This window comes from Tauraco erythrolophus, chromosome 1 (genome assembly GCF_009769465.1).
Source record: "Tauraco erythrolophus isolate bTauEry1 chromosome 1, bTauEry1.pri, whole genome shotgun sequence".
Taxonomy (NCBI): Eukaryota; Metazoa; Chordata; class Aves; order Musophagiformes; family Musophagidae; genus Tauraco; species Tauraco erythrolophus.
Genome location: NC_141465.1, coordinates 127,717,842 through 127,742,093, shown reverse-complemented (window position 1 = coordinate 127,742,093; position 24,252 = coordinate 127,717,842). Strand labels below are relative to the sequence as shown.

The 24,252-nt window shown below is 38.9% G+C and overlaps 1 protein-coding gene across 3 annotated transcripts in view; it reads right to left on the bottom strand.

Moving 5' to 3' along the window:
- GRM5 (glutamate metabotropic receptor 5) overlaps nucleotides 1-23,954 on the bottom strand; it is a 297,088-nt gene extending 273,134 nt beyond the window's left edge. For all 3 annotated transcript variants that reach the window (XM_086614295.1, XM_086614303.1, XM_086614312.1), the window contains exon 1: nucleotides 23,276-23,954. In XM_086614295.1, the coding sequence (XP_086470421.1) occupies nucleotides 23,276-23,954 (679 nt within the window). The remainder of the gene's footprint in view (nucleotides 1-23,275) is intronic.
- Between the last annotated feature and the right edge of the window lie 298 nt (nucleotides 23,955-24,252).

Sequence of the window (24,252 nt, the reverse complement as noted above, 5' to 3'; positions counted from 1 at the left end):
GAGGTCACCTGGTCCAGCCCCTTGTTCCAAGAGGGGTACCTTAGATCAGGTTGCTGAGGGCTTTTTCCAATCAAGTTTTGAAAACCTTCAAGGATGAATACTTTAAAACCTCTCTGGGGAACTTGTTGCAAGGTTTACCATCCCCTTGGTAAAAAAAAACAAATATATGAGTAGTTTCCCTTGTTAACACTTGTGATCCCATTTGAATAAGAGAACAAACAAAAAGGGATTCAGATATCCAGCTATCCAGTTACCCTAGCCTAGAATTAGTTGCCTAGATTTCTGCAGTGCAAGGAAGAGCCCACTCAGAGCCTCTAAAATCAACATTCTTCTTTGACCTTTACCCCAACTAGACAGCATAAACTATGTTAAAGGGCCTGCCCTACATAAGGATGAAGGTGCTCCATTTGGCTAGATCAAGGCCCTTCTCTCTACTTGGGTTGCACCTAAAACCTTTACCTGGGGTTGCTCACTTCAGCAGGGTCAGTCCTTTCTCACATGTGTTTCAGGCATAATAACCCCTGTGGGAGAAGTGAGCTTCCATTTCCCTCTGTGCTTGAGCTGAATCAGAGACTGCGCATCTCCTGGCACTGGGAACTGTAAGGTATGATGGTGTAGATTTCCTTCAATCTCTCCAGTCAAAGATTTTAATTTTGTATAAATTGCTCAAACATTCAATGAGACCAGGGAAGAGGAAGAATACAGCTTTCAGGAAAACTTTCACCTTGGACAATGAGATTCCAGTGTCTGATGCAGTCAATAGTGTGGACTTTTTATAGAGATTGTTGCAGAACATCCAGTCTCTAGGCATTTAGGAATGCACTGAGATATATGTCAGGTGTGTGGGGTTTGTTTGTTTGTTTATTTCTTTGGTCAGTCCTCAATTGAAATCTATTCCTATACCAAGAAAAATTCATTGAGCAATTGATTTTGCCTCCAATTTTTAACTAGCATACTAAGCAGATCAAAACCCATTAAGCGATTCCTCTAGAATTTGTAGATTCTCCCTATGTACAAAACTACATTTCATTCGATCCTACTTTCTTTTTTTTATTTCACACTGATATTCAAAAAGAGAAGGTGACAGGAGAATCAAGAAGAAGCCAGAGAAATTACCTCTGCTTAAGCTAACTTTACTGAATAAGAGGTCATTTTTCTTGCCTCCTTATCTAGCTTGAACATAGCATAATCATTGGTTGATTTGAATCATGGTATAGATTTTAACATCAGACTGTATACTCTCTGTTCCATTTATCAGGGTATATTGCATCCAGTTTATAAATTGCTGTTCTTCTGCTAGTTGCAGCCATGAAGCTCAGCTCATTTCCATGATCATTAATGCCAAATTTTTTTCTGGGGAGTGAGATTAAGTTAACCTGAAAAGTCATTATGTCTTACTTTCTCCATCAAGATTAAACACGCTGATATTTTTATAAGCATTTTCTTCTCCTTGCTGTTATTGCTGGGGGTATGCGTTCAAATGCACCTCAATTAAGTTGTTTCTTCTAAAATACGTGTGCACATACTGCTGAAGATCATGCATGCACTGAAAGTGTAAACGTGATAAATGGCCTCCCAAGATGATTCCAGCTGACTCAGGTGACAGAGTGACATGTGAACAACCTTTCATAAGCTTATTACATTTCATCTCAAACCCAGCTGCAGTTTGGACAAAAAGTTTAACTATTGTGAGGCTATTCTAGAGCCACATTTGCCTGAGAGTCGGAAATCCTCAACCTACACTTAATAACATTTTTCTTTCAGTCATCATTATCATTCAATGCAAAGCATTTAAAGACAGTAATGATATTACTCAGACTTCATTTTATTCCACTAAACACAGACTAATCTTCTGGGCTCCTGATATGCCTTTCAGACTGCGCTAATAACCTTTCTCTGCAGCTGTCCTCACTTCGATTCTCTCTTCCCCAGACACCAATGACTACAGCATCATAGAATCATAGAATCATAGAATCATAGAATCATAGAATCATAGAATGGTTAGGGTTGTAAGGGACTTCAAAGATCATCTAGTTCCAACTCTCCTGACATGGGCAGGGACACCCTCCACTACAACAGGTTGCTCAAACCCTCATCCAACCTGGCCTTGAACACTTCCAGAGATGGGGCATCTACAGCTCCTCTGGGCAACCTGTTCCAGTGCCTCACCACCTCTCAGAGTGAAAGATTTCTTCCTTATATCTAATCTAAATCTGCCCTCTTTCAGTTTAAATCCATTTCCCCTTGTCCTATCACTACATGCCCTTGGAAAAAGTCCCTCTCCAGCTTTCCTGTAGGCCCCCGTTAAGTACTGGAAGGCTGCAATAAGATCACCCTGGAGCCTTCTCTTCTCCAGGCTGAACAGCCTCAACTCTCTCAGCCTGTCTTCATAGCAGAGGTGCTCCAGCCCTCGGATCATCTTTGTGGCCCTCCTCTGGACTTGCTCCAGCAGCTCCATGTCCTTCTTGTATTGGATACTCCAGAGCTGAATGCAGTGTTCCAGGTGGGGTCTCACGAGAGCTGAATAGAGGGGCAGAATCACCTCCCTTGACCTGCTGGCCATGCTTCTTTTGATGCAGCCCAGAATATTGTTGACTTTAATCAATCAGAAGATGATTTATAGAATCTTGTACAGAAGGACAAACACTTCTGTTTTTCCTGAAAATACCCCTCCAAGATCTCATTATCCTTTTTTGTATCTTTGTCACATTGGTTTCACTTTTCTCCCATACCCTCTCTTCCTGAGTGCTGAACTCTCAGAGAATCACAGAAATTAACACTAATCAGTAAGGAAAAAAGAGTATTTGTGGCAGCCAAGACAGGAACTTCATCACTCTGAGCTTCATGCTTAGTCGATAGAGATCATTACGCACTTCAGAACTACTCTGGAAGCCACTTAAAAACTTGAGTCCAGGTGTCAGAATTTCTTGCTGATTTACAGATGAATTTTAGGATGACTATGCTTCTGGATTGGACTAGTTAGGTTACATACCTAAAGACAGGGATGATTTTAAGTTCCTGGTACAATTTCTTTTAACTAGTCTCCAAAGCCATCTAATTCTTCTTGTACAATTGCTCTTTTGCTCTTTTCTACTGGTTAATATTTTTCCATTATTAGAAAATCCCAGGGATTAAACTAATTATACTTACATTGGATACAAAAGCATTAAAATTACTAGTCCCAGTGTTGATCACTGAAGACTTCTATGAAGAACCTTATGCAATGTCATACCTTCTTTTTCCATATCACCCAGTTGCCTGCCCACCTCAGTTTAATGGCAGCATTTTCCAACTATTAGGAGACCCAGACTTTAATTGCCTCTGTAGCACTACATCAGCTTGAACAGAGGAAAGCCAAAGAACGTTTTCTCTCTTCAGGGAGGAAAAAAAGAAAAAAATCTCATGAAAGAAAAAAAAAAAGATTAAAAAGATCTGGGATCTTACATTTATTTCTGTATCCTTTTCTTCAAAATTTGTTTGAAAGCAAACATACTACAGAGACATGGTCTGTGGATAATGAGATCATTCCATCCACACAAACATGCATGAAAGCACATCCATTGTCTGTGCTATTCTCCAGTATTACACTGCCACCACTGAAACAATGTTTTCCTTAAAGAACTTCAAAAAGATGGTCTACAAGTCCCTCTAGAAAAAGACCTTGCAGCCAAGTTTATGATTTCACAGATAACTAGTCTTAATCTTCTGGGACAAAAACTATCAACACTCCCTTTAATTTTACTGAAGTTTTTCTTCCACTTCAGTTGCAGTCATTTCCACTTCCATATCCTCCTTCCTGTCCATCAACTTGCCTTTGCCTTCATATTCTACAATCTTCATCTTTATGAAGATTGTAGAATATCTTTATGATTTTATTCATTTTTATGAAGATTGTTATTCAGTATATGTAATTTTAAATACTTATCTAAAGTACCAAGTTAGGAAGGCAGTAATCTAAGGTTGCTAATTAAGAGGTTTAATAAAATGGAAGGTTTAATCACCCCTGGAAGCAACTCTCCATTGAGTGGATATGGTCTCTGGGACAATTGAGTTAGCAGCTTGAAGAAAAATGAAATAGAGCCATCTTTCCTCCACTTCTACACCAAGAAATATTTGGTTTGGTTTAGGGCCAAGATGGAATTACTTTTAATGTTGACGCAATCTGTTCTTGTTCTTTTTCATAACTTTGCACATAGCAATGGTAGACTTTAGCGATGTGTTTTTATTCACTTCACGAGATTTAACTCATCTTGACTTTTACAGTTTTTTGGATATCCATTATACATTATCTAAATAAACTCTCTGAGGGATTTTAGAGCTCTTCCCTCCATTTATAACGGGAAAATTCATTCTCAGTGAATCCCATTCTAACTGATACCATTGACTGTGATAAAAACTTTGGTCAAGAAAGCCATCTTTGTCTTAGTGTCTGTTCTGCCTTACATTTGACTGTCTGATCCTGAGTAGTTTAGTTTATGTAATTTATTATCTTTCATAATTTCTCAAATATCTGTTCTTTTGACATTAACCCTCTTTCAGTAAACAATAATGTTTATACAAAATATATTCATTTAATTAAAACTGAGTGAGCTCACAGCTAACGTTTTTTAGTGTCTCATTATTCACTCCAATAAAACAAAGCACATTTAATAATAATACATTTTCAGCTATTAAAAACCTCAAAAAGCTGTAGAGAGCCATAAAGAAATTATGATCCTTGGAAAATAAAAAGACTACAAAAATTCAAGTGGAGAGAAAATCTACGTGCTTGTGCCAGTATTCGTAACTACTTTCCTTAATACATGCCTGCAGGTTAAGAAAAATATTTATCAGGAAACAAAGGTAACATTTGAAATAGTATATTAAAGCAGCAACAGAGAACATTCCCTAGTACTGAAATATGATTCTCTATGGCATTAAATTTCTGTAATAGTCCCTGGAATCATTTTTGCCCGGATCAAATAGAACCATCTCGAATAATTCTCAGGCACGGTTGGAGACAGTATGAATCATGAAGTATTCAAAACAGGCAGGTCTGGTATGATCAGATTGTACCAACTTTTCAAGAACAAGAAAATTAAGATTCTTCAGGTAGAGCAACTTAAAATTCAGAATTGTATGACATTTACTACTGTAGAGCTCACAAGGAAGATGCTGTCTCTTCATGTTCACACACGGGCTTCTGCATGACAAGGGACAGGACAAGGACAAGTTACACAGATGAGTCTGCAGATCTGCTTTGATCCAGCCCTCATATTGGATTTACCTTGTGTAAGGATCATTGCAGTGATCCAGAAGAGAAGCAGGGTGTGAACTAACATTTAGAAAGTGCAATGTTGAAGCTCAGTCTTTGGTCTTTTTTATGTAGTGATGCACATGTGCCCAGAGACATTCAATTCCCTGTCCCAAACAGCTTCACATTAATCTATTTCAAAAAGACTAGAATTACTCTTAGAAATATGAGATATATAAGGTCTTGACACCAGAACTGGAATAGTGTCTAAAGTTCCATGGGTGTTTATAATTTTCAGATAAAATTTTGAGCTATCAGCATATTACGAGTACCATTTTTCATATCAAATATATAAATACGTAGAACTAGAATTTTGTTAGTCATCAGTGATCTCCAACAGCAGATTTCTTCCGAGGCACTGGTTTTACAGAATTTATAGTAACATAGCTGTTTCTGTTGCAGTCAAGACCAAAGAGTCAAGGGGCTTTTCTCAGAGAAAAGTACTGCAAGGAAGAAAATGAATAAACTCGATTGCCACACACAGTAAGAGTCCTTGATGAAACATGTAATTAAGGCAAGCAGGCAATTCCTTCATTATAATCGTTCTTGTTCTAGCAGATAATACTAAAAACTTGAGAAACATGCATTCAAAAGTCTGTTGTCTATCAGCAAAGGATACTTTTTAATTTGCTGCTTTTTAGTCAGTTGAACTATATGGAGTAGAAATAGCAAAAAAGGTTCAGAGCGCTTGCGGAACCAGAACCCTGCAGAATATTGATGGATTGAAATCGTCATCTCTGTCCAATTCCATTGCACTCTCTGGACTAAAGAAATAAAACAGTTGATGAAAGAAAAGGACTCGGATACTAACAGTAAAGCAAGTCAAGATTGCATGTGATATTATTTGGGAATGGAAATTTTTTTTTATAAATAACATATAATGACATATATGGGCACCAGCTAAGGTGAGAATACCTCCATGCTAGATGTTATTCAAATGCATAACAAGAGAAAGGAAAAACTTTCAGTGCAAATAAATAGACGATAGAATCACAGTGATACACAAAGAAAAACAGAGTGGTAGGAAAACAAAAAATTAGTTCTTGGCTTGTTGGAGAAACCGTCATGTTCTTGTTGAACAAACTGGCAACATATGCGTATGCTTAATGGTGCTGAAGTACATGACAGGATGCCATGCAAGCACAGCATTGAGTCAAGGCTATGTAGCTCAGACCAAGAAACAGGATAAGTAGAGGGTGCTTTTTCTATAACTGATTTATCCTGAATTCCTATATAACTCAGGAGATTGCTCAACTGCAAGACTGGATGTTTCAGTACTGACTTTCTATAAGAAAAGTTAGGCACCTAACTAATATGTTGTTTGTAAGTAATCGGTAATCATTTACTAATTTGTAAACAAATCATAACCTTAAAATGATGTGTGATTGGAAAGAAGGCAGCAAATATGCTCGCTTACTTCAAAATCCTTCTTACCAGAAAGTGCCACTTCGTAACTTTGTCAAGACTTTTCAGTTGCAAAGATTATACTGAGTCAAAAACATCACCATGTAATTTAGAATATTGCAGAATTTTATAGACAAAAACATTTCAAGCAAAGCCTATAAATAGATGATATTCAGTCTGACCAACTCCCTCAGATATATAATTACTTAGAATATTGCCCTGAATACTTTTTAGATTATATTTAAACACAAAGCAATCAGTCTTATTATTTAGTCAGTAAATTTTACATGCCAGGCAAAATGCTGATCTTTGAAGTCAGAGCATCTTGTCACACACCCGTGCAGATTAACAAAATAGTTTCACCACAAATGTCACCATTTCTATTTTTAGAGGACAGCAAAACCAGCCATTGGGCATATGAACTCCAACCCATAACTGTCTGGAGGTGTGGTTTGTAGGTGATAAGACTATAGCATATTCCACTGACAGAAAATGACAATACACAAACTCCCATTCTGCCCATACTGAAAAGCATTTTTCATTTAAAAAAAAAACAAAAACCAAATCTTCTCCTTCTCCTATAAAAGGTTTATCTATTTTCTACAGAGAAAAATGAAGGAAAATGCTATAAAAGTATTTTTCACACTAATGCAGAGAACACTTACAAAACCCTCTCAAATATTGTCATAGCTCTAGTTATGATTTTTTTACTAACTCCCCTACAAAATTGTGAAGTAATTACTCATTTCTTGCTTATGTAATGAAGCTAGTAGTGCCTGTACCATGATCATATCAAAATGACATATTTATCTAGCCAGAGAGAAACCATCAGCTTATGAGAAGTTATTTACATGATTGATTTGAAGAGCCGTTTTTTTTGAAGCAAAATTCAGTCATTTCTACTTGACATATTTAGGACAAATCAACTGCTTATAAATGCAAGCACAGTTTTGAGTTATTGCTGTATTCCATAGTTTGCTTTTGCTTGAAATTTAACTATGTCTGTAGAAATATTTAGTCCCTTGAGAGCATCTCGTTGCATTCTCACTTCTGATCTGAAGAATAACTTCAGGCTTTGTGCTCCCCACTGAATTTACATAAATAACGAGGGAAGGACCCAGCATGGCACTTCCCCTATGGTAACAGATTTTGACCATCAACCATGAAAGACAGCCTAGTACAAGACTAGAGGTCTGGGAACCAAGATAGGTGCCATGGTTGACCTCCAGCACAGCATGACAGCTTTCAGTCCTTGGGTTCCCTAGTAGTAAAATTGTGTCTGATTTGTGAAGCGTTTCAGGGCCTGTAGATGGCATGTTCTGAATAGGATCTAGGACGTATTAAATACCCGGATATAGAAATTGTATCGATGACACAGTTCATCTTAAGCACCGTTGCTATTTCTTCCCTTTGTTTCTCTTAAGCCTGTATTCTCATCTTTCTCCTTCACCTAGACCTTCGATATTCTGCTTCCTCCCCTATTGCCAAGAGTCCTCTTGGCATTCATATCCGATCTGCACAGAGTTCACTCCTGTGCTTTCACAATCCACCTGATAAAATAATCCATGATGAAATTGCTGCTAGTGGCGTTATGTAGCGCTCATGTCTTTGAACCGACATCCCAGCGAGACAGACAGGGCAGGGAGAGCACTGCCAAATCCGGGCCGCTTTGTTCCAGATTGTCTGTAGACAGAGGATGGCAACACTCCACGGTTTTAAGGACTCTGGTTACCTTTGGCCAGTTTTCTTTATGGATGTGACTGTAAAATGCTGAAATGCTACTCTCTGGGAAGACCTCAACAATTTTTTCATTTATTCTGCACACACATACTGACACCTCCTCTCCCCCCAAAAAAAAAACTTTTCATCTTGTGAGTAAAATCTCACCTTTTATTTCGGTTATATATTAAAGCTTAGGCTTTGCACATGTTGATGAAGCCATGTGTGTTGCAAATGTCAAAGGAACTCCCTGATTTCTGTAGGCAAAAGCGCTGTAAGATTCTATAGGGCCCATGCACATAAAGGAAATGGATCCTTTGGGACTTGCACCTGTATTTTAACTGGCAGCATAATTAGGTCCCATATGGTTAATGAAATGTAACGTGTCAGTATTTTGTAGGCTGAGATTTGTCACACAGAGGTGTTGGATGTAACACCCACTCTGCCAACTGTTCAAGAGTAGAAAAAACAAAATCAGTTAAAAGCTTGCGTGTAAAAGAGAAAGAGGAATCAGCCTTCAAGCTTTCAGTTTTCCAGGCTTCCAAAGTCCTCTGTCTTTCTGCCTTCCTAGGGGAGGTCTGTCAATCAAGGTACCTTTTCTCAATGTTTCAGAGTACCTTGTTGAAGAGCACAAGTCTATGTGTGGTTGGTAACAACATGTACAACAAACTACATGTCCATGAGCTTCTCTGCCCTACATCACCGGTAGTGTCTGAGTGTCCCTTACTCTCCAAAGCAGTGGTCCTCACAGCACTTCCATCACACATTTGAAATGTGGGTGTTTGGAGCAAATGCTTCTAAGACACCCATGTGTGCCAATTCTCAGCCTACAAAATGCCAAACTATTATAAAATCATTAAGCAAGGCCCCTTGCAGATGGCTGGAGGCATGTCCACAGCAGGCTACAGAAGGGACTGCAAGCACACCCCGTGTAGCTCTGATCTAGCCAGTTGTGCTGAGCTACTAGCTGAGATCTTCAGCTCCACAGTTTCATGTCCCATGCCATACTTCCTAATGGACTGATTAGCTTGAGCACAGTACTGTAGTGATATAGACTAAGGCAGTCTTTGTGCATCAGAACCAGTCTCTCCATCATAAGGCATTGGCACGATCTCTACAATATTATCAGAGCCACATAAGTAGTCCAGGAGAGCACAGAACTGGGTCTCTCACTTCCACATAAACCATCCCAAACTTCCTGTCCTAGTAGCCACTGCACTGTCCGGTTCTCCATACCCAATATTCTCAGGCCAAACTTCCTAGTTCAGGTGATTTAACTTGACTACCACTCCTGACCAGAGCATTTGAATGGGACTGGAACAAAAGACAGTACTTTGTTTCCAGCTCACAAAGACATAAACTAACCAAAAAGCAAAGGCAGATCCACAGCACAGAGTTGAGGACGCGATAGTCTTCCCTCTCATAGCGCAGCTTAGTGTGACGCACATGCCATCACATACAAATGGAGTGGCTTCAGCATTGGCCTGACAGAGTCGTAAGCAACCACGCATGATTGAGAGGCTTCTCAGCACCTTACCTCCTGGCTCAGCACCATTTACATGTCTCTCCTCCCACAGGGTGGTGCCTAAAGACACTGTCTAGCCCTGCCTGAACAGTCTGTGGACAGCTCGCACAGCAGAATCTGTCTGCATAAACTGCTGGTTGAATAGACATGAATAATGCATAGAGCTGTAATAAAATCAGCTTGGGAGCAGGGAAAGAAAAGGACTATGTCAGCCTGGATGATTCAGACAGTTCTAGTTAACAGGCGAGAGGCCAGAGAGGGAGGGAGGGCCAGGAAGGTCACACGATTGAAGAAATAGCCAAATAGGAAATGATGGAGGAAAACAGAAATTGATAAGTCCACAGGTCAAGTAACCTTCGCTTTTTCAAGAAAACTCTATAGCAGAATGTTCCTATAACTATGAAGCTTATAGTCCTTGGTTGAATCTTACGTACCTTACCAGAGGAACTACACTCCCAGCTTGTCCCAGTCATTGCATAAATCTGACTTTTGTACAAAATCTGTAAGATGAAGCTCTCCAAACGTGTTCAGTACCAGATGCTTCATTTTGAGCGTATCATTGGCATGCTCATATTTTGCTTTTGCATAACTGTCTTTGGATTTAGGGGAAAAAAAATAAAATCCTTCCATAGAATTTCTATCTGAGTGAAAAACACCTTCAGCCCCATATTCAGTAAGACATAGAGCATCTACATATTCTATTCTTTTCAGTAGGCACGGAGGTGCCAAAAAAGAAGTTGAGTATCTAAATACCCCATACAGTGGACTTTCAAGGGAGAGAAGCAAGTCAGAGAAAGAGAGCATCTGATACAACTTTTTACACCTGTTAAATTTGAGCTAGTCTCATACTTTCCCTTTAGGGAAAGAAATAGGTCAGACAAATTGCTTGTCTTTTTGCATATGCATGAAAAGGAGCAAGGTAACTTCACATCTCACAGTGCTGTTGGGAGGAAAAAAACAAAGAAGCCCTTTATATATATAACCATGACTGAAAACATATGAGAAGCTTATACTGAAAAGATAAAATAAACTCTCTCGTATTATCATCTTGGTCATGCATCCTCATCTTTTTGAAAGCTTCTGTTAATGCGAAAAGGATTTGAATCTTGTATTTTTCTGTGGTAAAGATGCAAAGAAAAGGAAGAACTGCTTACCTATCAGATGCAACCTTAAGTTCTGTTCTACTCATAAAACCAAATGAGCAGCATCTGCATATTTTTACTAATTTTCCTCCCTGGACTTCTTTGGAAACCTACGATAACATTCTTCTCTGAATTGCAAAGCCAGCATGGAAATGCTAAAGGAGCTGAACCTCACTGCTTCTCCTCCATCAACAGAGGTATAGAATTCCTTTTCCTTTTGTTCCTCTTCCATGCCTAAATATAATTTCACTCACTTTCTGTCAGAATGCATCTATACAACCTGTTCAGCACAATTCTGAGATCACAGCCATCTACAATACTTTCTGCAATCCAGGAAACACCCTGAAGAGCAAGTCAGTGTGCTCCATGACTGCTCACTCATCTTGCTTACAAAGACTGGCAACCTGGTGGAGAGAAGGTGGATGGGACACGATTTTGGGCTCTTTAACTGCAACAGATACTTTGGCCAAAATCATTTTCCAATGTAATTGAAAATGAAGTTGGATATGAAGATTGTTAAAAATGATGAAGGTGAAATAGAGGAATAATTTCAGCTTATTTTTCGCCTTCAAGGCAAATGAAAACAATGTCCTGTTTTTCACTGAATGCCAAATCTGAAAATTGAACAACTGTGATACACAAGGCTTTAAGACAAAATAAATGTAGAATTGCTGAATAATATATCTAGTTAAAATCATATTTTTTTAATCAGAATCTAGACTTTAAATCCTGAACTTTAGAAGACATCTGGACTAAGTCTGGCTTCTCCAGGTGAAAGAACTTTAAAAATAGTGTGCAACTTTGTTGGCCTTTATTTCAACAAGTGCTCAGTCTACACGGGTTGATAGCCATGATCACATAAACTAAAAGTTTTAGAAATTTTCAAATCAATGCATCCTATCTTATTCATGCAATTATCTACCCGAAATTGTTTTATAACCTTATTTTGACCAGGGAGGGATAAGAGGAAAAAAAAGGTTAAATCTAACCAATGGAGGAGACCAAACATTGAGGAAGGTGAGATAGTAAGCCAGATGGGCAGAAGATGAGATATGACAAGATAAAGGCAGATAACTGTAAAAGGGAAAAATAAACAGTACCTGTTTATAGACTACCACCATATCACTTTGCTAAGAAGGTAAGGAACAGTAGCTTGTACACTGATCTATGAAAAACAATTTCCTACCGGACTGCAAGTTGAAGAAGTAAACGGAGTACCAATACCCCTAAAATGGAGGGGGGGGGGGTGGGCGGGGGAAGGTTACATGCTCTTGTAAAAGAATTTGACAAAACTGGAAAGATTTATACAAGATCTATAAGAATAAGTTAGTGTCTGGAAAACCTACTTTACAGAAGTGACAGGAGAACTAAAGCTCTTTGGTTTAGCCAAAAGGAAGATTAGAACAATGTGTGGGAAGAGAAGCTCTGAGAACATGCCAAGATAAAGGGGCTACATGTTGGAGCAACAGACAGTCATTTCATTTGAAGAAAGGATAACTCATAGTCTGAACTGACTACCAAAAGGCTAAATCAACTCTGTCTTAAATGAAGTCCTTAAGTGAAGACACTGTGTATCTTCATAAACAATATGTTTTAGCCTAAGTAATAACTACCAATAACTAGTTGTCATTTTATTACCTGTCTTACATAGCAAAGTTAAATATGGAGAACAGAACTCTGTAATTTCAAATCAGGGAAACGTGAACATGTTCTGTGACTCTGCCATGGTAGATCAACTGTAGTTTATATATACATTCCTAAAGCTTTATGCACTCCAAAATAGGGATGTTGGACAACTGGTTCACCTGCTGAAACTATCTTGCTCACAAAAAAATTAGGACTGAAGTAAAGTAATTTCCTATATCCTACATCTTCATCATAGCTCTCTCACTACAGTTTTACACCTTTCTTTTGGCAGAACCTCTATTTATCTTCCTCCTAAGGCCTATAACATCATCTAGGAAGTTAGAAGAAAACTATCTGAGGAAGAAAAGGTAAAAAAAAATAAAAATTTATACCCTAGGTAAGGACATATAAGAAGCATTTGAGTTGATCACAATAGACTGAGGAACAGATAATTTTCCTCATCTTTCTGCTATTCTCAGCAGTTAGGTTAGATTTTGACAATGGGATTCATTCAGCAAGCTGGTTTACCAGCCACCTAAGTTATTATCTTTCCAACTTGTCTAGTACCTATTGCACTTCTAGCAATAGCCATTCCCCATACGTTAAGTTGTCTGCCCTTTGACAATGTACTTGATTTTATATGGAGGTTTCCACATATATCACCTGGATCATGTATCTGGCCAACCATAAATGCAGCCAGATGCTTCCAGAAAAAAAAAAAAAAAAAAAAAAAACCACCACGAAACCTCTCAATTAGAGGAAATCTTAAATGTGGTTTTCTCCAGTCAGCCGATTTAGAATGATGAGTTAAATTACACTAGCTTAAAGACGAGACTGCGATTTATGAATGGGCTTGTCTCAAACTTCAGTTACCAAGGTAGATGGCAACTGTTCTGTTAATAACCTTCCCAATCGCTTCTCTAATGTATACACATACAATGTATTTATGCATAATACTCTGCATTACAGCAGGTACATCATCAGGAACCTGAAATCGGATTTTAGTAAAATGAGTGCAATATTTTTCATTGTCTAGTGGTTTCCAAATTAAATTAAAGCAAAGTCTATAATTTTTGATTCACCCCCAAGATCACTGTCTCCTACATGATTCAAGAATCATGCAGACCTTTTGCTTTTCTTAGCTTTCAGAGAAATCACAAGTTAGCTCTTGTAAATACGGGAAGTGGTTTTTCATGTATGAATTCATCAAGGCCAAGTGCTGAGTCTTGCATGTGGGTCACAACAGCCTCATGCAATGCTACAGGCTTGGGGAAGAGTGTCTGGAAAGCTGCCCGGCAGAAAAAGACCAAGAGATGTTGGTTGACAGCCAGCTGAATATGAGCCAGCCGAGGCCACCTTAATTGCTCCTTAACTATACAGGAACTTTCTGATTTGAAAACAACATTGTTTTAACTTTTACACTATTAAGCTACCTACAATATGGTTTTGATGTATAAAGATACTGATAAGTGCAGGACATCTTCCTTTTACTTGTTTAGATAGGAATTTAATTCTGGTGTCTGGTAAAGTCTTTTCATACCTAGGATCTTAAACTAGCACTCTGGAAAAGTGAGTTCTCATCCTAGTCCTTTCAGTGATGTTGGGGATCCTTATTCTGTCTCTCTCTCTTTCTTCCTGGCTCCTATCACAACAGGCCCATGATCTCCCCTGAATTCTCTATTACAAAGTCTATATGAAGGAATGTGAAAAAATGTTGAGTTTTCTTTTTTCTCGTATCAAAGTGTACTAACTGCACTTTTGACCTTTAAATCTGGGAAAAATTAGAACTTCACAAATGCATTACTTCAATTTCCTGTCACTAGGTAATATGTATGGAAAAAGAAAAATCTATGGTTTCAACAATAAGAAAGAAAAGTAATACAACAGATGCAGAAATACTAGAAATCATCACAAATAATGAATAATAAGACCTGGTTCATCAGCCCCTGTTTAACTATTGGATTAAAGAGATGTCAATGTATCCAAAAATCTTTATTTTTGTACACAGGATTGCAGGTAGAGAAGCCATGCCAAATAAAATGGGATGGAGAGAACTTTCCAGCTCTTCCCTGAGGAAAACATCTTTTATCAAAAGTGTCAAAGAACATTAATATTTGTGCAAAAAATTTAAAAGCTGACATGTTTTTAAATGAAGTTTCCATTTGACTTTTAAAGTTACTTTTTATTAACTATTTTAATATAATCACAAGACAAGCAGTTTATTTTGACTGACTTCTGAATTTTATTACAGCTTTAATTCATTAAAAAATATTGTTATTTGTCTTTCGATTCTGACTTGGGGTGAAAAATACTTTTTTTAAAAAATTCTATGGAATATTTGTTTTTCAGCCAGGTCTGTAACATGTATTTGTTCATTTCAAAGACAAAATATCAACAGTAAGAAAGTTAACCACTGTCACTACCAATGGTGGTCTGATAAGATATATCAGAAGGGCCATCTTTCATAAAACTGATCTCACCCATCAGGCATTGAGCAGAGAAATTTTGTTTCCTGAAAGATTTCCAAATCTTATCAACTTGATAGATCCCTCCCTGATTGAAGATGTGCGTTGTGGGAGTGGGGAAAAGAACTGTGCCATTTCCAGACTCAAGCCAAAAGACAAATTTAAGATAAACTGGAAGATGCTGAACTCCCACTTTCTTTTCTCAATGAAGGAAAGTTTCATGACACTGCAACTTTCATTGAGTAGCTATGGAGTCTAAACGAGGGAAAAAGTGACATTCAAACACTTAGCCCCTAAACAAAAGCAGCAAAGTGACATTTTGAAGATCTCAATGTCCTGGTTTTACCTAAGTCTACCATATATTATTCCTTTCAAAACCTTTTGTTAAAAACTTTAAAATAGTACATTTCGTTGCTCATCTTCCCTTTTTTTTAGTATTTCCTCTAACAATCTTCATCCTCATTAGGCTCCAGAGTATACCCCTCATTTTGTATTTTTCTGTCAATCAAGGTACTTCACAGTGGATATGTTTGCTTGAGCAGTCTGCCAGTGATGTTAAAGTGCTGCCCAGTTAGTCCATCACTGCAGAACAAAGTATGCGTTAACTTGATGATACTTCAGTTTGCTATCTCAATGTTCTCAGCTGATTTATAGCATTTGCTCATGTTTCACAATTGTGATGTTAGGATAAATATTTGAAATTCGGGAAAAAAAAAGCATCACCTTTGTTACAGATGTCAACATTCAATAAAATGAACAAACACCTCAACAGGATAGGACTGGAACTGGGTTTCCCTTTTCTCATATTTTCTTTTGGATAACATCTTTGTTGACGACATGGACAGTGGGATCAAGTGCACCCTCAGCAATTTTGCTGACAACACCAAGTTGTGTGGTGTTGTGGACACGCCGGAGGGAAGGGATGCCATCCAGAGGGACCTTGACAGGCTGGAGAGGCAGGCCTGTGCGAACCTAACAAAGTTCAACAAGGCCAAGTGCAAGGTCCTGCATATGGGTTAGGGCAATCCCAAGCACAAGTACAGGCTGGGCGGAGAATGGATTGAGAGCAGCTCTGAGGAAAAGGACTTGGGAGTGCTGGTGGATGAGAAGCTCAACATGAGTCGGCAATGTGCGCTGGCAGCCCAGAAAGCCAATCGTATCCTGGGCTGCATCCAAAGCAGCGTGGCCAGCATGTCAAGGGAGGTGATTCTGCCCCTCTACTCTGCTCTCGTGAGACCCCACCTGGAATACTGCATTCAACTCTGGAGTCCCCAACACAAGAAGGACATGGAGCTGCTGGAGTGGGTCTAGAGGAGGGCCATGAGATGATCCAAGGGCTGGAACACCTCTCCTATGAAGACAGGCTGAGAGAGCAGGGGCTGTTCAGCCTGGATAAGAGAAGGCTCTGGGGTGATCTTATTGCAGCCTTCCAGTACTTAAAGGGGGCCTACAGGAAAGCTGGAGAGGGACTTTTTACAAGGGCATGTAGTGATAGGACAAGGGGCAATGACTTTAAACTGAAAGAGGGGAGATTTAGATTAAATATAAGGAAGAAATTTTTCACTCAGAGGGTGGCGAGGCACTGGAACAGGTTGCCCAGAGGAGCTGTGGATGACCCATCCCTGGAAGTGTTCAAGGCCAGGTTGGATGAGGCTTTGGGCAACCTGGCATAGTAGATGGTAGGGGGGTTGGAACTAGATGATCTTTGAGGTTCCTTCCAACCCTAACCATTCTATGATTCTGTAAGAATTTATTTTTTTTTTGCTACAAGATTAATGTGATGGAGAGCATGTAAAATTGTGATCATCCTGGTCTCAAAATTTATGTTTAAAAGTCTCAAAAAATAAAAGTAATTTCAAAAATGAAAAAAAACTTATGCAACTATTTTACCAAAGGGCAAAAATAAAATGTTGAAATAGCGCATTCTCCAGTCTTCAAGCAGGACATACTTCAATTTACAGAAACAGATGTTTAGAAATAAATTTCCTTTGAAATTATAAATAATTTCTTGGACTACCAATAACCTTTTTTAGTACATTATTTATTTGTGTTTTTTTCTCCATATAAAGCATGAAAAAATGCCACCTATGCTTAAAAGAAAATGTATCTAGTTTTAAATCATATTATTTTGTGAAAAGAAAATTAAATTTCTGGGCATTATGTAGTTTTTATATCTAAAGGAGAAAAGTCTAGAGTTTGAAAGAAAATTTCCACAATGTCATATAAGCACAATTTGTTCCAAGCTGCAGGTTTAAGGTCAACTTGTTGCAACTCCTTCGTTCATTTCTTCATCTTATTCTCACAGACTATGACTAATTTTCATTTTGCTCTTTGCTTGGTAGCAAAGAATGTAGACAAAAATAGTCCTGTAACCAGACACATTTGAACAGATATGAAAGGAAATGTGTGAAATAACTCTTATCTACAGGAAAAAAAAGAAAGTTCTGGTTTTGTTATGCTTGCCTCTGTACATCCTAAGAAAATGAACGTGAATCACCTCTTTATAGTCACTTATAATAAATTTAAATGGAGGAAAGTGATATTAAACAGAGAGGACTTTGAGGAAGAGTTTGATCCCATGTTTACCTGCAGAGATGTCTAAGAAAATGTTAACAAAGTGGCTTCTTTCTTAACACTGTGTTCAAAAGTAAATCATTGCTTGTACATAACGGAGTGACATTTACCCCTTGCCGCGTTGTGTTAGATTTGTGTGGCAAGGTTTTGGTAGCAGGGGAGGGGCTACGGGAGTGATTCCTGTGAGAAGATGCTAGAAGCTTCCCTGGCTCCAAGTGGAGTGGGATGTGAGAGAAACAACTATGCAGATGCCAAGGTCAGTGAAGATGAAGGGGGAAGAGGTGTGCCAGAGCAGAGATTCCCCTGCAGCCCATGCTGCGATAGCAGGTGGCCCCTGTTCAGCCCATGGAGGTTAACAGTGGGGCAGAGATCTACCCGCAGCCCTTGGAGGACCCCACACGAGTCAGTGACTGTGCCTGAAGAAGGCTGTGACCCTGTGGGAAAGCCCATGCTGGAGCAGGATGTTGGTGAAGGACTGCACCCCATGGGAGAGACCTCACTGGAGCAGTTTGTGAAGAACTGCAGCCCATGGGAAAGGACTCACATGGCAGAAATCTGTGGAGAACTGTCTTTCGTTAGAAGGGACTCCATGCTGGAGCAGGGGAAGCACGTAAGAAGTCCTCCCTCTGAGGAGGAAGGAGCAGCAGAAATAATGTGTGACAAACTGACCGCAACCCTCATTCTCCGGTCTCCCTGTGCCAATGTGGGGAAAGGAGGTAGAGCAGGGAAGAAGGGAGGAGTGGGGAGAAGGTGCTTTTAAGATCTGACTTTGTTTCTCATTATTCTTCTCTGATTTGATCGGTAACAAATGAAATTGGTTTTTCCCCAAGTTGAGTCTGTTTTGCCAATGACCATTGGTGAGTGATCCCCCTCTATCTTTTTCTTGACCCTTGAGCCTTTTGTTATATTTTCTCCTCTTCATCCTGCCAGGGGAAGAGACTGATCCAGCAGCTTCATGGTGCTTAGTTGTCAGCTGGGCTGAACCACGACACGCCCCCCCCCAATAAATTTTGCCTATTGTGTTTCTAATCGTACCCCTCTGCAGTTCTATTTTTCCAGCATAGATCACCTCTTCACTCCATTCAGTGCGGCAAAATAAATGGTTTCCAATGGCAATGAAAATTGCCTTTCAAATTATTAACTCATTTAGCTCCAGGCAAATTTTAAGCACAGACTCTCAGGGATTGACCTTGTTTCTGACTAGGAAGGCCTGATCCAAATGTCAGCCTAGTCAACGGGGGAGTATTGACTTCAAATAGGCTTTCAATAAGGCCTTCAAACTGCAATGACAGAAGAAGAGAAAATTGTATATATATTTCCCTCATCTTTCAAAAAGACCAGGGAATGCTTTCATATGGAAAATGAAGTAAACAGACAGTTCTTTGTCTCTTGGGGCAGACAGCCAGCTTCTCCCCAGTTTCCCCGACCATTTCCTGTTAGTTGTGGTGCCAAGTGGTTAAGCAAGAAAAGGTCAAAAAAAAACCTCCAGGGATGCTTGAGCAGCATGGACCATCTCCATGCAGCCACCACCATTCAGAATCCAGACACAGGAATGAATTTTCCTCTCTAGGCCCTTTTCTATGCCTTAGTTTCCCCAGGGATGGACAACTACATGAGCTAAAAAAGACCCCTAAAGCGCTTTGAGAAATGGAGGGACTAAACTGGAGGGCTTCTGTCTGCTGAACTACTTCACCTGAAAGAGAAGCACAGACAGAGTTCCTGTCTGCATTACTGATCTGCTGTCTGTCTGAAGAGTTGGTTTAAGAACTGAAAGTTGGTTTGAGTTTAAGGAAAGTTTGTTTAAGCTCTGTTCCTATCACAGTGGTGGAAAAAAGCATCTGCAAGACCAACTGAAAGAATTAGATCAGCACTCAAACTTCAAATAAAATGGTCTCCAGCACGCCCTTCATGCCTGTTGTAGTAATCCATAAAGTTGAAGGCACTTGCTTCAGGCTTCAAGTGACAGGTCCTTAGTACAAAGAGTTTCCCATCACATTTTCCCTCTTTGCCTTCTCACTCCTACCTACAATGTTAACGTCTCTGTTCATGGGGCCATTGTATGACCTAGATTCCAGAAGTGATGAGACTTTTTAAAAAAGTACCCTGATGGTGGACATAAAAGTTTTACTTTAAAGCCAGATTAGTTCAGAATAGAGTCCCACAATTCAAGGAAGATTTGGAGAGTGGAGGAAGATAATGACGCCAGTGGCACATGTCACTCCTGTCAGAGATGAGCAAGGGAAGTTGCAACCTAAGACTATCTAAGACTGCAAAGATTTCTGATTGGCATATGTAAAATACCCTGCAGTAAGTGAAGCTGACCGTTGCTTTATAAGAAATACCCTTCATTTGTTACTCATATTTCCCATTAACTGGGTTGCAGGAACTTCCTCCTTAAAATTTCAAGAGCTCCACCAGCAATATTACTCGCTACCTTCCAATTCTTAGGAAAAAAATTACTCTTAGTGGCTACTTGCAGATCTGGAGGCATCACCTAGATTTAAACCATGATGCTAAATGTCAAAGGAGCAAAGCTTACAAGAACTTCTCAAAATTTTTGCATATTTTAAATTTGGAGGTCTTGAATAAGTATTTAACAACAAAACTTCAGATCAACCTCTCAAAATATTAATCCACTGCAGACATAGATGATTAGTAAGTGCAGAAGGAAAAATTCAAACAGGAAGTTTTTTACTATGAAGCTACTGCCTTATCTCAGGCTTTTCTTATACTAGGCCAAAACAGACCTATAACTTATCTGCTGATGTAACTACCATAACAAGGAAATAATCAAGCTTTTTTTGCTTCTTCTTTTCTCTCAGTCTAGCTTTGAAAGAGATGACCCTCCCTCTCCTTGGAAATCCTTTCCAGAAACCAAAGGTCCTATTTCAGAAGACTCTAGCAAATGCATGAATATTAACTAAAGATAATGAATGCAGATGACCAGAATTACTGGAGGCTCTGAAAAAGAGTACTCTCTCAATGGGTGGGAAAGACTCCAAGTCAATAAAAATTGCAAGGAGTAGGATTCAACAATTTTTTTCCTTATTTTGAAATAATACCTACAAATATAGTACACTGAGTATAGGGGCATATTCAGAATGTTTACAAGTAAACAGATGCTATATTAAAATGAAAACTAATTATAAAAATTAAAATTATATAAATAAAGAATATCTCTTTTACTTGTTTACTCAATTCCTTTACTTTAACATTCATCTATTGGAGCATTTTATAGTGTTTTTAAAAAAAACCTTTCTGTTCCTGGAAAGGATAACTTCTGCCATAGTCTTTGGAAAGTTCCCAGAACATCAGACATTGTCACATTTCAAAGAAATACCTTGACGAGTTTGTATTTGCCTATCCCATTATAAATACCACCTGTTCTATTGTCAGAAAATATTTGTGTGATGTTGTTTAACTAACTGGAGACCATATTCATCTTTATGACCAGAGCAGTGCAAATAGATGATGGGATCATAAGATTCCCAGAACCCAAGTTTAATGTTCGTTCACTCAAGTCCAGAGTTATGCTGCTGTAAACATGCTATGTATTAACAACATACCACTTATCTTGTCCACTTTAATACCAGCAGAAGTAGGCGCATGTTGTACTAGATATATCATTCATCATTTCTCCTTCTTCATGCTCAGCTCCTCTATCATTTTCTGCTCTTGTCTTGCCTGTAGCAGCTACCTCTAGCTTCAACCCTTGTGTCACTATTCCCTTCTTTCCAATGCACAGTACAAAGTTCCTCTGCCGTAAGATTAACATGCCATATGTTACCATCTGCTCCAGAGTATCCACGGGAAGTGCTAATAGTAAGTATTCTTACTCTGTGCAGAATCAGACCTTAATATAAGCTTGCAAATTCCTGCACTGAATATATAAGCATCCCCTCTCTATAAACAGAGGTGTAAAAGTTGTTTATAGCAAAACTTAGACAAGCCATCAAAAGCAGCCAGGATATAAAATCTTATGCTAATGTGATGCATGAGTGGCATTATTTTTGACCATGATGTTATTCGCAAATATTTGCAAAACGAAGGCTGCACACCAAGCCATGCCAAAGACATCAGCTGGCACAGAGTACCTTCACTACATGATGTGACGTAGGGTGATTTTTACACTGTTATATTAAACTGTTAATATATTCATGCATCCCTATACAAAAGAAGCTGCAGTTATTTACCAGCTCTTGTTATTGTAATGGAAACATGATTGCAACAATCTGCATGTAAGTTCTAACTTTTTTTTATATATACTGCAGAATGAGCTCTCTACATATCTGTAGGAGGATGAAGGTCTCTAAATACTAGCATTGGACTATCATCACCCCAAAAAGGGCTTTGAATACTATGAAGGCTGCCAGAGAAGCATACTCAGTGCGTGGGAAGGACAATCTACTTTCTATTGGTTGTAATAAAGCCAACAGCATCTGCTGCTGTTCAGAAATGCCGTCATCACCACTCAGTCTCTTAACAACGTTTTTCATTCCCAGATCATATTCTGAGCCTTCCATTCTGAGATTGTCCATTTGAACAGACGCAACCCAGTGAGATCCAAAAATTCATCACAGAACCTAATTCCAGAAAACTCATTAAATTGTGCTGTCATTAGACAGGGCCTGGTGAAACCTGCTCTTAAAGCAGTATGAAATTCTAGTCGCTTATAGCAAGATGAACCCACTCAACTCTGCCAATACAACGAATAACGAAATCAGGTAAGCTCTTCCATAGCATTTCTCTTTAATCACATACTCTTCTCAACACCGGGTAAAAAGCTTAAGCTCTAACTCAAATTAATAAAAAGAAGAAAGCAATTTATTGCACAGTTCTGATTTTCTGGACACCTTGTGCAACGTAAGTGTGTAAAGAAGGTTCAAGGAGACTTCCATTGCTCACTCCCGAAACCAATGGCCAGATGCAGAGCAAGAAGTGGCTGCGACACTGCATGTTCTTTATAAAAAGGACAGAAATAGTTTAGGCCTCCAGGAGCTGGGACAACCTGCATTCAAATATTAACAAGAACTACCTGTTTTCTAGTATTCATGCCTCTGTGACTCAGATATTAGAGAGGAACACATTCTGATTCAGCTACCGTTTCAAATTATGGTTTAGCTCTCTTCTGCGCCAGGAAGACCAGACGCTTTCTCATTAGCCATTGATACCAATATAGTCAAAATGATTATTCTACGTAAATACATTGACTGGTAGATTAAGAAAAATAAATAAATGTCAACTAAATTAAATTAAAGTAACTTAGAAGAATCTAGAGTAAGCACTTTCAGCAACAAGTGGCCCTAGAGAACACGCGATCCTTTATTTCAAGGTTTGTTTTCAACCATTATTAACACAATGCTACTTCAGCCCCATAGGGAATGTGAAATTATTAACTAAAGTCAAATTTTATACTGTTGACAATCGACTGGCAAAAACCCAACAACATCAAACTGCCATCATCGATCTATTTGACCACATCAAAGTAGTTCGAAGGTATTCTTATACAGAAAAAATAGCCTCTTACCTTCAGTATGTACGGCAGAAACATAGGTCCAGTTATAGCGCTTGACAATGTCCACCATAGCCCGTGCTTGCTGTGCATCAGATGGCACAACTCTCATAAAATACTTGAACAGAGTTTTGTCACTAAGGTCCATGCTTGTGGCAGAATAAGCAATCTGAGGTATATTGAAAAGCTGCAACAAGTTCTGGACCTGGATAGCAACTGAGCTAGAGCCAGGTCCAATGACACCAACAATGGGTTTCTTGGAGCGGAAAGACGATGAAGATCCATCCACACATTTCACCATTCCCTCTTCTTCTTCTGATGAAATAAGAGAGTCTCTTATAAACTCAATGCTCTGCTCCAGAGCCACAGCAGAATGCCAGCAGGAGTCCCTTATTTCACATCCCAGTGTTATGTTTGGCAACAGTGTGGGATCCAAATTAATTCTGTCAAGGGTATGTAGCATTGCCTCCACTCTCTGAATGCCATATTGCTCTCTTACTTCTCCACATTTCCTCTCATGAACCTTGTCAACTGTTGGTTGATGGTGGACAGAGAATAGAGCTCCAATGATAATATCACCAGGCATGTGTGCAACCACCCTTCTCTCATTGGCCTGTGCAGAAACCAAAAGCCCAAAGTTCCCACAGACATCTTCCTTCAATAACAGGATTGCAAGGAACAGCAAAAGGACCATTTTAGGAAATGGTTTAGGCTGGTAGAGACGACATGATGGAACAAAATCGGAGAGCTGGTGAAAAACAGTGATCAAATCTTTTGGATAAAAGGAGCACTATGCTGATGGTTAACCAGGAGTTTGTGTATATTCTCTAAGGAGCCACCGTCATCTCCAAGTGGACAGCTATGCAGAGCTGCACATGTGCTCATAATCCTCATAACCTTCAAAAATGAATAAATAGAGAAAAAGATTTAAAATTAGTTATAAAGTCAGGCTTTTAATCTGTTCTAAAATTGCACCTATTCCTACTGCTGTC